Here is a 14605-nt window from a genome sequence, read left to right on the forward strand (position 1 = left end):
CAAGAACAATGGCAATGGGTTTTTGATCCTACTGCACCTATTGGTTTTGTGGGAGCCTAGGCAGTTTGGATGCTCACCTTACTAGACCTGGATGGAGGTGGGTGGTCCTTGGACTTCCCACAGGGCAGGGAACCCTGATTGCTCTTTGGGCTGATGAGGGAAGGGGACTTGATTGGAGGAGGGGGAGGGAAAGGGGAGGCGGCGGTGGGGAAGAGACAGAAATCTTTAATAAATAAATAAATAGAAAAAAAACAAACAAATGTATCTTGTAAGGGCTGGAGAGATGGCTCAGCAGCTGAGAGCATTTGCTGGTTTTACAGAGCTCTCGAATTCGGTTCCCAGAACCCACATTGGAGGCTTATAACCGCCTGAAATTGCAGCTTCAAGTCACCCAGTTCCTCCAGTTCCTCCCTGAGCATCCATCCACGAGTGGCATTCACTCACACAAACACAAATACATACATGTAAACCAATATAAATCTTTTCTTTAAGTGTATCGTGTGGGTCAGTGAGAAGGCTTAGGGGGTAAAAAAGCCTTTGCAGCACAAACTTGATGAGTGCAACCCTCCCCCCCAGGACCCAGATAAATATGGAAGAAGAGAGATGACGCCACATCCTTGTCTCTGGCTTTCATACGCATGACGTGGCACAAACGTCACTATTCACACATAATAATCACAAATAAACAAAAGCTTAAAATAAATGTATAGACTATAGGAATGTGCAGATTTTGTTCTAGATTAGTTCTTTGTTTACTGGATGGTCACATAAAGCAGGGCTTTGTGGGAAACAAAAATTTAAAACAAAGGAACAACAAAGAGAGCTCAAATAATGGAATTTGTGCCAGTTACAAACAACAAGCCTGTATATCTCAAAGACCCTAAAGTTTACAACATCCATACTGGAGATAAATTTAATAAGGTTACTCTCAATGGGAAAAAATACACATATAAATAAGACAATAGTACAAAATTATCTAGAATGTTCCAACTCATACTACAGACTATGTCAGGAAAAGGGGTTGGGATTAAGGATAAAATGTATAAGAGAATTTTGTTTCCCATCATTTTATGACCCTCTCACAAAAGCACACTGGCATAGTGTCTGTATGTATGGCTTAAATAAATATTGGACAGACAAATAGAAATGTGGTTGGTTTACTTCCATCCTAGCTCCAAGTCAGAAGCTGCAGGGAAAACGGAAAGGCCCCAAGAGAGGGGCCTGAGAAAGCAGAAGGTAAGAATGTTTCATTTTCCTCCCGTCTAACTGCAGGATGTGGGAGACAACCACAGTGGAACCAAAAGAGCTGATTCCAAGAGCCCCAGACAGACACCAGAGACTTCCCAGGCCCAGACCCAAGCCACTCAAAGAGCAGAGAGACCTCCATAACCTCAGTGCTTAGAAGTCTAGAACTCACCTGTTTTCTGTGACGTTGAAGGGAGAATCCAATCTTTGGACCCTTGGAAAAACAAAGAACAAAGTTCTCCTAGCTCCCAGCCAGACGTGTAATAGTAAATATGACAGAGCTGTCATATGTGGGCCCCCAAACTCCGTTAACCAAAGAGGGTGCTATCCCTCCTCCCTGTTCTGCTATCCTCCTCCCTCCAAGCTACCAGAAGAAACCAACCACAAACAACACTGCCCTGGAAGGAACCAACCACACACACTACCCTGATGTCAACATGCTCCAGGAGGATATCCTGGCACAAAAGACTGGGGTCATCTCTAGGTCACTTTTATTCTGTTTGCATCTCCCCAGCCCGAGGTGGAAGGGGAAGCTCCAAGCAGTAGGTTCTGCCTGCATACCTGTGGGTATGAGTAAGGATGGGTCTGCAGCCGTGGTCTCCACGTTTCTTTGAGAGTGGTTGGATGAAGAAACAGTTTCTGGTTCTGGGGGACAAAAGATTTTTTTAAAAACTGCTAAAAAAATGATAACATTATCAACATTGTAGTGGGTGATGGGATTCAGGACAATTTTTATTATCATCTTTGTTATTATTGATACATCTCCAGTTTTTCTCAATAATTGGATGAAATTTTTAGAATTTAAAAAAAGATTATAATTTTTGTCTTGAAATATTATTTTAAGGTTGGGGAGATGGCTCAGGCAATATAAAGCGCTTGCCGTTCAAGCACAAGGACCTGAGTTCGGATTCCTGGCATTCATATAAAAAGCTGGCCATAGTGGTATGTGCCTGGAACAGCAGGGGAGGCAGAAACAGCCAGATCCCTGCCCAGAGCATGCTTCCTAGGCATTGCTGCTGAAACTGTGAGCCCAGGTTCAGTGAGAGACCCTGGGTCTAGGGAAAGGAACAAAAAATGCACACAATTTTGATAAGTTAAGAATTCAAGGATTTTAGTGACTACTCGGGATATAATAGAATCAACCAACTCAGTATTGGGAAGCTGTCTGACTTATCCAGGCCTTGGAGGGACAGACAGCTGGATTGCCTGGTAAAGCCGTCAAGCTACCTCCCAATGACTTCTTATAGTTTTACTCCATCATCAGAAGCATGGTGGGAGCTTTGACAAGTCCCCAGCCTTGGAAGAGGTCACCCAGAGTTACAAGAGTCAGGGTCAGGAAAAATTCCGAACAAATAGAAAGAAGTAAAGAAACAAGTATATAGCTGATTTCTGTTAAGGGATATATCTTACATTCTTTTTTCTTTTTTTTAAAAAAAAAAGGTTTTATTGGCATATTTTAATTACACATAATGGATTTATTCCATTTTGCTATGTGCATATATTTTCACTATACTCACCCCATTACTGTCCTGTCTCCTTCCCAATCTTGTTGATCCCCCTCCTCTTCTCTTCTCTCTCTCTCTCTCTCTGTGCGTGCGTGTGTGTGTGTGTGTGTGCGTGTGTGTGTGTGTGTGATCCACTGCAGAGTTGCTTACAGGAGCATGGGCAGTCTACCGGCGGCTACACTACTGAAGAAAGTTTTTCCCCCAGCAACCAGGAGCTGGGAAGGGGTGGGCATCATGAGCCCCCTCCTCTTTCAAATTTTAAGGCCACGAATTATCCATCTTACATCCTAAACACTCAGACAGAGATTTTTGTCCCTGTGAGGATAGGGCCAACACTGACTAGGGTTTGACCCGGGATAACCTTCAACATGCAGATTCTGCAAAACACCTCAGAGGTCAAGTGGAGAACCCAAAATGCTGACTTTGCACAAATATAAAGGAAAAGAAACACACACACATGAGCGCACGTGCCTGGTCACCAGGTTGCCCACTGGAGAAGAATTCGTTCCAAGGAAACAACAATATGTCTGACCAGCAGAGGAGAAAGAACAGACAATTCTCACCTGCAGTGAAGGCAGACCCCTCAGTGAAGATCTCAGGGGCTGTAAACCTCGTGGTTTCTGGCGAAGAGGAGCTGAGTATTGTTGAGGGGCATGTGGTGACTGTCATTGTGAGGACAGTGGTGGCCAGTGTCTGGGGTGGGGTTGCAGTTGTGGGCTCGGGTGTGGTCATGACTGTTGTCGGAAGCTTTTCTGTGGTGGTGGTGGTCATATAAGGGGTGGTGGTTGGGCGAGAGGTTGTTGTTGGTCTTGGGGTTGTTGGGGCTGTAAGCAAGAGAAAATGCATCTGGCACCAAGTAGAAATGGGGACTAGGAAACACTGCAAATACCACCCGAGATCTTTCCACTTCTGCTGGCCTCTCTTAGTCCACTGGCCTGGCCCTTCTGCTGCAGCTGAGGTTCTTGCCTACATTTCTGTCCTTTCTGGTCTATCTGTCACACTCTAGATACAGAAATCATAAAATCTCCGCATGCCTATGCCCTGCTTAAAACCCATCAGTGGTTCTCCTTGTCTATCAAATTTTTAAAAAATCAAAACAAAACAAAAAATTCTTAGGGCTGCTTGTTTCCCTACAAGGTGTCACCTGCACTTCTGTCCTTCCAATCAAATGTTGCTAGCAGAAAGCAACATGTATTTCAGCTACAAGCTCTCTTTTATGAAGTAATATCCCTGCCATTTGCCCTAGTACTTGATCACAATGACATCTATTGTATTTTTATAATCACACATTTATCATTACTTAATGTCTGCTTCTCCCACCAAACAATCAGCACAAGGAAACCAGGCCTGTATTCTGTTCTCCGCCATGAACTGGATACCTATCATTGTGTCTGGCATTGTACCAATGAATCAATGCATAAAAATGAGGCCACAGCCAGTAGTCACAGAGCACACCCGCAGTCCTAACCCTTGGAAGCCTAAGGAAGGGGGCTCTCCAGTTCAAGGTCAGAGTGAGATTCTATCTCAACCATAAACAAAGTGAGCCCTAGGTATGCAGCTTTGGGTGAGAATGTAGACTTCGCTATATGGTAAAGATTAGTTTAGTTTGTGCCAACCTCTCTTGCTTCGTTAACATAGATTTGGGTTCATTATTTGCAGTACACTGTATGGCTCTCACCCTCTCCGGGATATGCCAAATTCCTATAGGCTTTAATGAAGCAAAAAGTTACCACTTGTTCCACTCAACTTGGAGTTGACCCTGCAGAGTACTGAGGTCGACAACATTTTATAAACTAGCAACTAGATAAGATGATGTGTAAGTAGAGACCTGACTTCTGTTGGGCTAAGTCAGCATCAGTCACCTTCTCTTCCCTCTTTTTTGAAATCACAAAGTTGCTATGAGATTAACATATGCTTGGAGATCACTGATTAAAATTATCCAGTTCCAAATTTAGAACATAGGAGAGCCATCTGAGCAGACTAAGAACACAGCCACCCATGACCTAAAGGTGTCTATTGGCCACATACGTCAGCTGTTAAGTTCCTTGCTGCCTGTTCTGCACAGCCTCCAATCTTTAACAGTATTTTCTCATCCTAGACTCTACCCAAAGTGTCTGATAGCAATGGACAGAAAGAGGGCATGAGATCATCCAGGAGTGGTGCCCAATGCCATGCCCTTCTCCCTCTGCCAGGACGACAAATCATTTGCTTGTAGGCTAAAACTGATCCGTGAATATTACTCAGTTCGCAGTGTAATTTTTTTCTTATTACTTGGAAATCAGTGAATATGAAAAAAATATGATTGAGACACCCAAAAATACTGGGCCAAATTTCTGTAAGGTGACAAAAGGCCCCCAGATAGATAGCATCTTCCGTCTTCAGTTTGACTATTCTGTTTATCGGCTGGATCCCCTCATTTCTTTCTGCGGCTGCCCTGGCTGGGACTAGTATGTGGGTTCCCCGGCCCACATTCTGTGGCTCACGGTTTGAAACCCAGCCTTCCCCTCCACTGCTCAAGTCAGCACTACTTGCCACCAGCACCCACAGAATGAATCTCTTACCACAAACCACGGAACTCTTCCTCAGAGTTGACCCCCATTCTTTCCTCACCTCTCCTCAGCTCCAGGCGGACAGTCTTCTTGATGTCGTTGAACCAGCCAGGCACCTCTATACGGCAGCAGTACACGCCACTGTCACCTTGATTGGTGTTTGTGATGGTCAAGGACACATCGCCCCGCCAGACAATCCCCCGAAGTGAGTATTTAACCGACTTCCTGGAGATCATTTTTGTACCATCTGTATGGAGAAGCTCATCGTTGCACTTGGAGTTGGGACATGCGCCTTTGCCCCAGCACATGCTGTTGCGGTGCCGGGACCAGGATGTGTGGTGACAAGGCAAAGTCACCGACTGACCCAAAACCCCTATTATTGTATCCTGTGAGGCAGCAGGTGCTATGGAGAAAGTGAGAAAGCTGTTACACAGATGAAAATCTGTTGAATACACTTTATCATTTGTGTACAAACAGAGACTTCCAGAAAGACGAGGGAGAATCCTGAGTTCCTTTAGCACAATGTCAACGCGCTTGCCTATTCTCCGGGGCACCTAAGTCCCCAAGCTTCCAACCCAAAATTAGTGACAGATGGTCCAGAATCTCTAAACACAGCTCCACAGCAAGACCCTTTTGCTGGGCTTAAACGCTCTGCTCTCAAGTCACACTGAGTAAGTCAACTCCCAAATGAAGAGGCCAGACCCTATAATTATGGTCACATACTTCACCTAAAGCCACCCCCAAACTGTGCCTGCCCCCGGCATCTCACTGAGTAGGTAACTGTGTGCTGCTGACTGAATGTTTCAAATGAGTTAACCCAGCCCAGACAGAATTCTGACAGGAAAGAAAGCTGCTGAGGTAGACTCCGCTATCCCTCTCCACGTTCAGAAATGGAGGCGGGACTTGCTCACTGTGTAGCATCTGGCTGCGGCTAGATTATATAAAGTTGGGGACAGTTCATGGTTAAAGACGGTAGATTCTTTACTGTCTTTAAATCGCATTAGTGTGTGTGGGGAGAGTTGTATGCATGCCACGATGAGTGTTTGGTGGTTGGAGGGTGTTTGTGAATTGCTGCTTTCCTTCCACGTTCACACCACTTCTGGGGATTGAGCAGAGAGGTCTTTCGGCTTTAGCACAGTGTTTCTCAACCTGTGGGTCACAACCTCTTTGGGGGGGTCCCATATCAGATATCCCGCATATCATATATTTACATTATGATTCATAACAACAGCAACATTACAGTTATAAAGTAGCAACAAAATAATTTTATGGTCGGAGATCACCAAGACGTGAGAAACTGTATTAAAGGGTCACAGCTTTCAGAAGGTTGAGAACCACTGCTCTAGGGCATATACCTGTACCCATTGAGCCATCTTGCTGGCCCTAACCCATGTATTCCCTTTTAAAATTGTTTAATAATTTTACTCTTGCATAGAATGCATTTTTGATGAAATCTATTGTCTATTCTTTCTCTTCCAGTTTCCCCCCAACACCCTTCTAAGGTCATGTGCTCTTGTTTAAAAACCTAAGTGAGTCCACTTAGTGCTGCCAGTATGTGCGTGCATGGAGGGTCACCTGGTAGAGCATGGGTAGCCTCACAGGGGCCACAGCCCTGAAAATCACGGGCTGCCCCTCCGCTAGCTGTCAGCAAGTGCCAACGACTTCTTTACCGGGGGTGGGACTTGATAATGGGCTTAACAGTCATGCTAGGATTTTGTTGGCTTGATCTTGTGGGGGTCTTATGCATGCAGTCACGGTTTCTGACTCGCTTATTTCTTCTTTTCTTTTTTAAAAACAAAAACCAAGCTGTATGTACTTTTACTTTAATGTGTAAGAGTATTTTGTCTGTTTGCATGTCAGCACACCGCATGTGTGCCTGGTGCCTGTGGTAGCCAGATGAAACAGAAGGACTGGAACTTGACACAAAAAGTTAAACGGGATTTAAACATTTTACCACTTTTCTCTTTTCACCCAAAAGTTTCCATATTACTCACCTAATTAAAAAAATACTCTAAAAAAAGGAAGCAAGAAACTCGGTGTGGCAGAAAAACCCCCATTGGGGTGACACTGTGAACGTCACTTTCGGACAGTGTGTGTTTTGAGGTTCGTTATTGCAAGGTACAGAGGACAGTACTTGCCACAAGAAACATTGTGAAATTAACCTCATGGGATTCCTAAAAGTTATAGAATGAGGAGCCACACACACATTAGATGCAGAAACAGAGTGAAAAAATGTTTCCTTCAGCTACGGAAGTACCAGGGAGAAAAGAGATCACAGCAACCATATCAGTTTCTCCTGTGTAATTCTGGATTACATGCGCATGTGAATGTGACCTCTCGGCCACCTTTGGCCCTTTCCTTCTCCAGCTGGTGACCTTTAAGCCTTTCCCCAAACCAAACCTCAGTTTTCCCAGAGTGAAGATGCCATGGACCACCTCTTCTGACACATCTACTTTTGATCCTTGGACACTCTAAATGGTCACTGTCTTCTCCGTTGACCATTTAAGTAGAGACACATTAAAAAATAAACAGATGAACCAGGCATAGTGTAATCCCTATAATCACCTGTAATTCCTGTATTCAGCAGAAAGAGGCAGGGGGCCCCTACTACCCAGCAAGGCTCTATATCAAGATCAAGCAAATTTTAAATAAGCAGAGTGATCCATTCACCAGGCCCTGACTCCTTCAAACAACGGTGGAGCAGCCCATGAAGCACTGTTCAGTCACAGATGGGACACAAGGACATAAACTCCAGCCATTTATTGTCTGTAATTTTAGTATGTAACAAAAACTGCTTGGAGGCCAGGCGGTGGTGGCGCATACCTTTAATCTCAGCACTCGAGAGGCAGAGGCAGATAGATCTCTGTGAGTTCGAGGCCAGCCTGGGCTACAAGAGCTAGTTCCAGGACAGGCTCCAAAGCTACAGAGAAACCCTGTCTCGAAAAAAACAAACAAACAAAAAAACTGCTTGGACCAGCATTCCAGGGGGTAAGGCAGGAGAGTCCCAAGTTGAAGCCCAATCTGAGTTACACTGATAGACACTGTCTCAAATAAATATAAGTCAATAAGTAGGTAAGTAATAAAGAAGTTCTCGGGTGAAATTCAAAGAGATGTGACAGACAGACTGCCCTGAATCACGCTTGGAATGGCTATGCACTCGTGGCATCGAGCGCCAAGTTACGGACAACAAAACCGTCCTCACCCACTTTCTGCACAGTACAGAGTATCTGGGCCTAGGGGCAGCAGAGAACACTTGTGTGATGACCAGGTCTTGAACACCAGAACCTCAAAGGTAAGAACTCAGCGGGAACCCCTAAAGCAGCTTGAAAGCAACAGGCAAACAGGAAAGGCTCGAGTTTGCCAATGACCTGGCTTGACCTCCTCTTATCAAGAATGAGAGAAAGAGGGAAAAGCGGAATGATTTTGCAAGACATATTCGCAATGTCAGCATTTGTGACTGGAAGGGCTAGAGGCCTAAGCAGAGTGGAAATGGCGGTTCATCTGTATCAGTCAGTCAAAGCCTGTGAACAGTGTCGGGCTGAAAAGAAACCTCCCCTTAGCTGGGCACAGCCACACACACCTGGAAATACTCCGGAGACTGGAGCAGGAGGATTGCTGCCTCCCAAGCAGCCCGGGCTACATAGTGAGATCCTGTCTCAAAGACACCAAAACAAGGGCCGGGCATGGTGGGGCATGCCTTTAATCTCTGTGAGTTCAAGGCCAGCTTGGTCTAAATAGTGAGTCCCAGAAGAGGTAGTGTCACATAATATAAGAGACCCTGCCTCAAAAATATCAAAGGGGGTGGGGTGAGAAAGAACAAAAAGGGAGAGAGAACTCATTTTGAAACCCCATTGCTAACAAAACAGAAAGCAAATAAAATCTCCAGAAAACAAAGGGAACAATAAGCATTAAAAAAAAAAAAAGCTCTTAGCAGAACAAAGTCCCTGCCTCTCACTTTGCAACACCTGCGGATAAGACTTCTGGCACCCGCTCATCTGACATTTTGTTTCTTCTTCTATGCCATGGCTTAAACTGTTATTTCTAACCTGACACAGATTAACACACCCCTGGGAGCCCAAATTAGCCCCTAGGGAAATTATCCCTGTGTACCAAGGCAAGGAAGGTATCCTCTAAAAGGGCAAATCTAGAAGGAGGCAGGCATACCTGGACCCGTCTTATCCTGCAGTCTCCCCTCCCTGGGCCCCCAATGGAAGCCTCCAGAACACTTACTCAGATAAAGACCCCAGAGCTCTATCACCAGCGAGAGGAGGAGAAGTTCCTTGGACATTGTGACAGGAGCCTGTGTGTCTGTCAAAACCCATGCCTTATATCACAATTAATGCTGACGGGGTGGCCCACCGGGCTTTCACTTCCCTTTCTGCCTGACAATCTTCCCGTTCCCTCATCCTGAATGACCTCCCTCAATCTGGGATGTGTGAGCAAATGTGCTGAGCACATGGGGGCCAGTGCATATGTGACCATGTGTGGAGGGGCGGTGTGGGCGCCAGTGTGCTTCTCTGTCCTTTGTCCTGTGTGCGTGTGAGCATCTGTGTGTGCCTGCCCGTGTGTATGTGCGTGTCAGCTACAGAAGCCACAGTGTTCCTTGTGTTGGCCAAAGCGAAGGTAAACTGGCATTTGACTCCACTTCCGTTCTGGGTACTCACCATGAAGCTCTCAGCCCTGCCACCTTCACAATGGAAAATGAAAAGTAGGGTGCAATCAGTCACTCAAGATCTGCGACCGGCGCTGTCAGAGTTTATTAGAACGGGAAAGAAGAGCTCCAGGAGAGGAAGCTCAGCAAGGTGGTTCTGTCACTACCAACAGGGAAGAGCACAAAGGATAAGCTGGAAACCAGATGATAGGACCTGAACCCGGTGATTTTGCAGTTCTTTATAGACATATCCTATCTATCTATCTATCTATCTATCTATCTATCCATCCTATATATACATATAGGATCCTCTATAGACATATCCAACTCTACCTAAACAAAGCAGAGGAAAAATCAGACCAATCCTTGCCAACTATTTTGGAACTAATACAAAACCAAGAATGGGATCCTGGAACAGAAAAAGACATTAAGCTCCATGGTTAGGAACACTTGCTGCTCTTGCAGAGGATCCAGATTCTATTCTCAGCACCCACATGGTATCTCATAGCTCTCTGTAAATCCAATTCCAGGGAATCTAACAACCTCTTCTGGCTTCTTTGGGTACCAAGCAGGCATGTGGTGCATATGCATGTATGCAAGCAAACACCCCTACACGTAAAATAAAATTAAAACATTATTACTAAAATAAGAAAAAGAAGCTGTGCAGTGATGGTGCACACCTTTAATCCCAGCACTCGGGAGGCAGAGGCAGGTGGATATCTGTGAGTTAGAGGCCAGTCTGGTCTACAAGAGCTAGTTCCAGGACAGAAACCCTGTCTCNAAAAAAAAAGGAAAAGGAAAAAACCATTAAGAGAAAACAAAGTCTAGTGAAAGAAGTCTAAATAAAATTTGAGCTTTGATCCACTGAGATGCTTCATTATTGATATATTAATTATGATAAATACAACAACCTAATGTGTGGTGTTAATAATAAAGTATCCCTGAGTACAAACCCAAAGGAATGCAAATCAGCATTCTGCAGAGAGATGTGCACAGCCATGTTTATTACAACACTTTTCCTAGCAGTCAAGATGGCTGCGGTGTGGTGGTCTGAATCAGAATGGGCCCCTACACCAGTATGTTTGAATACCTGGCCCCCAGTTAGTGGAGTCTTCTTGGAGGAGGTGTGTCAATGGGGGCAGGGTTTGAGGTTCCAAAGACTCCCCGGCCATTCCCAGTATGCTCTCTGCCTCCTGCTTGAAGATCAAGGTGTGAGCTTTAGCTGTTTCTGCCACCATGCCTTTGTTCTTCCGCCAGAGTAAACTCTGACCCTCTGAAACCATAAGTCCAACAAAACATTTTCTAAGTCGTCCTGGTCATGGTGCTTTGTCACAGTAATAGAAAAGCAACTGAAACAATAGAACACCAGCCTAGAAATCTATCAACAGGTGACTGGATAAAGGAAATGTGGTAGTCACCCACAATGGAGTTTTGGTCAGCTATGAAGAAAAGTGAAATCCATCATTTCATAGACAGATGGAACTAGAGATCACCATGTTAAATGAAATAAGGCAAACCAGACTGACAGATGCCGCTTTGTGCTGTTACTTTTATAGTGAGCCATGATTAAATTTCTATTCACCCCAGAAAGAGCACAGTAACACCCCAAAGAAATTATTCCAGCCAAGTCCAGCTTGATAAACCAAAGCATTTATTGGGATTGTCTATACCAGCAAGGATAAGGGATTACTTACTAGAGAATAGGTCTGATTTGTGGGCCAATGCATCCCCTTAAACCCTACTCCAGCATGGGTGAGGACTCTAATGCGGAGTCTTCCCCTCAGCATTCCCCAAGAGCACACATAGGCTAGAGACAGGAAAAGGTGGGATCTCGAGTGAGGGTCTGGCAACATTCCCTACTTACCCCCTTAGTGAGAGAAAAATAACAGCCCCATAGCCATTACCTCAGACCTGGCTATGACCTTTGCATTGATTGTAAAGCCAAGGTCTTTTGTAGGTCATCACAGCATCCATGATAGCAATAGTCATAAAAGCCTGGAGGAAGCAATTGCATCATAAACTACATATTTCCTCTAATACACAGAATTCATGTGTTTAAGTGTTTATGTGAAAGTAGAATGGAGTCTATGTAGGGAGAGGGAGAGAAGATATTTAAAGAAGTGAGGGTAATGGCCAAAAATAGAGAAAGAAGGAAAGAAAGAAAGAAAGAAAGAAAGAAAGAAAGAAAGAAAGAAAGAAAGAAAGAAAGGGAAGATGGGAGAGAAGGAGGGAGGGAGGGAGGGAGGGAGAAGTATAACTGGAGAGATGGCTCAGTGGTTAGGAGCACTATCTGCTCTTCCAGAGAACATGGGTTCAACTCCTAGCAGCCACAACAGGTGATTCACAATCATCTGTAACTCCATTCCCAGCAGATCTGATGCCTTCTTCTGTCCTCTGTGGGTACTACATATATATGGTGCACAGACATACATGCAAGCAAAATACCTATACACACAAATAATAAACTTAAAAACAAGGCTATGCAACTATTGCACCACATTTTTTAAAAAAGAAAAGAGAAAATGTCTCTTTCCCTCTCATGTGTAGAGTGTAGATCTAAACATCTATTTTTAGATATATGTTTCACGTATAAATACCCATAATACTTAATATATAAATATATCATTAAATATATATATTTAACGCATATGTTGAACTATACATTTAAATGTGTGTACACAACTTGAAAAAACGGGTACTGTTTGGGCAGAGAAAGGACACAATGACAGAAGGAAGTGTGACAAAGGAAGCACTGGAAAAAGAATATGATATACATATATGAAAATGTCATCATGAAACCCATATATGGCTATATATGTTGACTAGATATGGAATATTTAAAGATTCTCTTTTGCTATCTCTATGATTTCTATGTAAATCTAAAACTGTCCTAGTCTAGTATAGTTAATAAACTTTAATAAAAGTACATATTCCTCTATTTAAGAAACACAAATGTGAGCGGACAAGATGGCTCAGAAGGGAAAGGTGCTTGCAGCCAGGCCCGATGATAGGAGTTTGATGCTTAGAGTCAGCCTGGCGGAGGGGGAGCAGCAACTTCAGCAAGTTATCCTCTGACCTCCACACTCATACCGTGGCATGTCCACTCCTCCAATTATAAGTGTTTCTAAAAATGTTTAAAATAAAAAACCCACAGATGTTAATAGCAATTTGGTGTCTGGAATATCCCACACAGGCTTTGAGAAATTTGCATCCTAAAGTCTCATGGCCAGTATGTATTAATGCCCATATGACTGACTGTCCACAGCTGCCCTGTCTACTCCATGTCTTTACTGCCTCGTTTCTTCACATCGGGAGATGTGCCTCTGGATTTGGTCCTTCCTTGTTTTCAGTAAATCTGGCTCAAGTGCACTTGGTTTTGACTGTGGCCATGGTGATTGGCTCAACGCTAGACAAGTGGCCCAAACTAAATGAGTAATTATGAAACAGTTTGGGGGTCTTCTGAGAAGTTGGGATCTTCTTTATTCTCCTCTTGATCTTTGATCTCTGAGGACTTGAGTCCAAAATACACACTAACCATTGTGCAATAAGCAAAGCCTACCCAATAGAGAACTGGCCGAGCAGGAAGGAGGTGCTGAAGAAAACATGACTGCTCCGAGTCTATAATTTAATCTAGGCTCCTCAAATAAGGACTTCAATGAGCCAGTCTGTGATGGATTCTCTGTCATTTGTAGTTTTGGACCCAGAAAGACCTTAGCGCCAGATGCCAGACCTTCCAGGCACTGCCACCTCACCTGTCTGGGCTCACTTCCCCCGCAGTCTCATGCCCCTTGGTGATGCCGTGAAGAAGGAAGAGGCCATTCATGATTTTCACCTACCGTCGTCTCTCCTCCTGGTTCCGTGGAAAGAGGAGAATGCCCAGCCGCCTCTGCTGTCCATGGCTTGAGACAACCGAACTGCAGTCACCAAACACACTCAACTATCCAGTGTCTTTGTGACTCTCATCACATAGTCCACGTCACATACGGCCCATAGCCCAGGTCAGTTAACTAGCCTACTTCTACATGGTGCAAGGGTCAGTGGGTACCCTGCTTTGTCTGGTGGGGCTGAAGGCCCTTTCTCTCTTCAGACCCTGACGCTATCTGCAACACTAATAACAATCAATAAACCTCTCAGCCAAAGGGTGATATCTTTCCATGTGTCTCACTGTCTCTGTCTCACGTGTGTTTCTGTCTCTGTCTCCAACTCTCTATATCTGTGTGTGTGCGCACACATGTGCATCTGTGTTTGTGTGTGTGAGTGTATAATCTTGGGCAACAAATGCGGGTAAAGGATTTAATTTAAATATCCATCCTAAAGCATGATACATGATACATACAGCCAAGCCTCCACTTACATACTTCCTCCCAAGGCTATCTGCCCCACCTTCCCTCAGCCTGGCTGCTAGAAGAATGGAAAGACAACTCACATTCACTACCCCATGGCTATGAGCGCAACACTGTGTCTCATTTGCATAGAAACCCCCAAAATAACCTTGTAAAGGGTACAATAGCTTCTCCATTAGACACACATGGAAAGAGGGATTGAAAGAGTGGGTGAATGGATTTATTTATATTCTGAGCCACTAGGTGGAGGAAATGACAAAGTAGAAAATTCAAGAGTGACTGTCAGGAATTTTGGGAGGGCTTGATCTCACC

At 44.4% G+C, this 14605-nt stretch overlaps 2 protein-coding genes across 3 annotated transcripts in view; both read right to left on the minus strand.

The window, feature by feature from the left end:
* The window catches only part of LOC126499465 (T-cell immunoglobulin and mucin domain-containing protein 4-like), a 27965-nt gene extending 18350 nt beyond the window's left edge, over positions 1-9615 (minus strand). Inside the window, exons 1-5 of one of the 2 annotated variants that reach the window (XM_050138686.1) lie at positions 9530-9615; positions 5361-5702; positions 3314-3574; positions 1807-1890; positions 1418-1459 (exon numbers count right to left, since the gene is read on the minus strand). In XM_050138686.1, coding sequence (XP_049994643.1) covers positions 1418-1459; positions 1807-1890; positions 3314-3574; positions 5361-5702; positions 9530-9587 — 787 coding nt within the window. In that variant the 5' untranslated portion in view covers positions 9588-9615. The remainder of the gene's footprint in view (positions 1-1417; positions 1460-1806; positions 1891-3313; positions 3575-5360; positions 5703-9529) is intronic. The other variant, XM_050138687.1, reaches the window with a different exon arrangement.
* A 1450-nt stretch (positions 9616-11065) lies between these two features.
* The window catches only part of LOC126499351 (hepatitis A virus cellular receptor 1 homolog), a 53788-nt gene continuing 50248 nt past the window's right edge, over positions 11066-14605 (minus strand). The window contains exon 9 of the transcript XR_007591074.1: positions 11066-11223. The gene's annotated coding sequence lies outside the window, so the exon portion shown is untranslated. The remainder of the gene's footprint in view (positions 11224-14605) is intronic.

Source organism: Alexandromys fortis, unplaced genomic scaffold, assembly GCF_014885135.2.
Source record: "Alexandromys fortis isolate MF-2015 unplaced genomic scaffold, M_Fortis_MF-2015_v1.1 scaffold_11, whole genome shotgun sequence".
NCBI classification, from domain to species: Eukaryota; Metazoa; Chordata; class Mammalia; order Rodentia; family Cricetidae; genus Alexandromys; species Alexandromys fortis.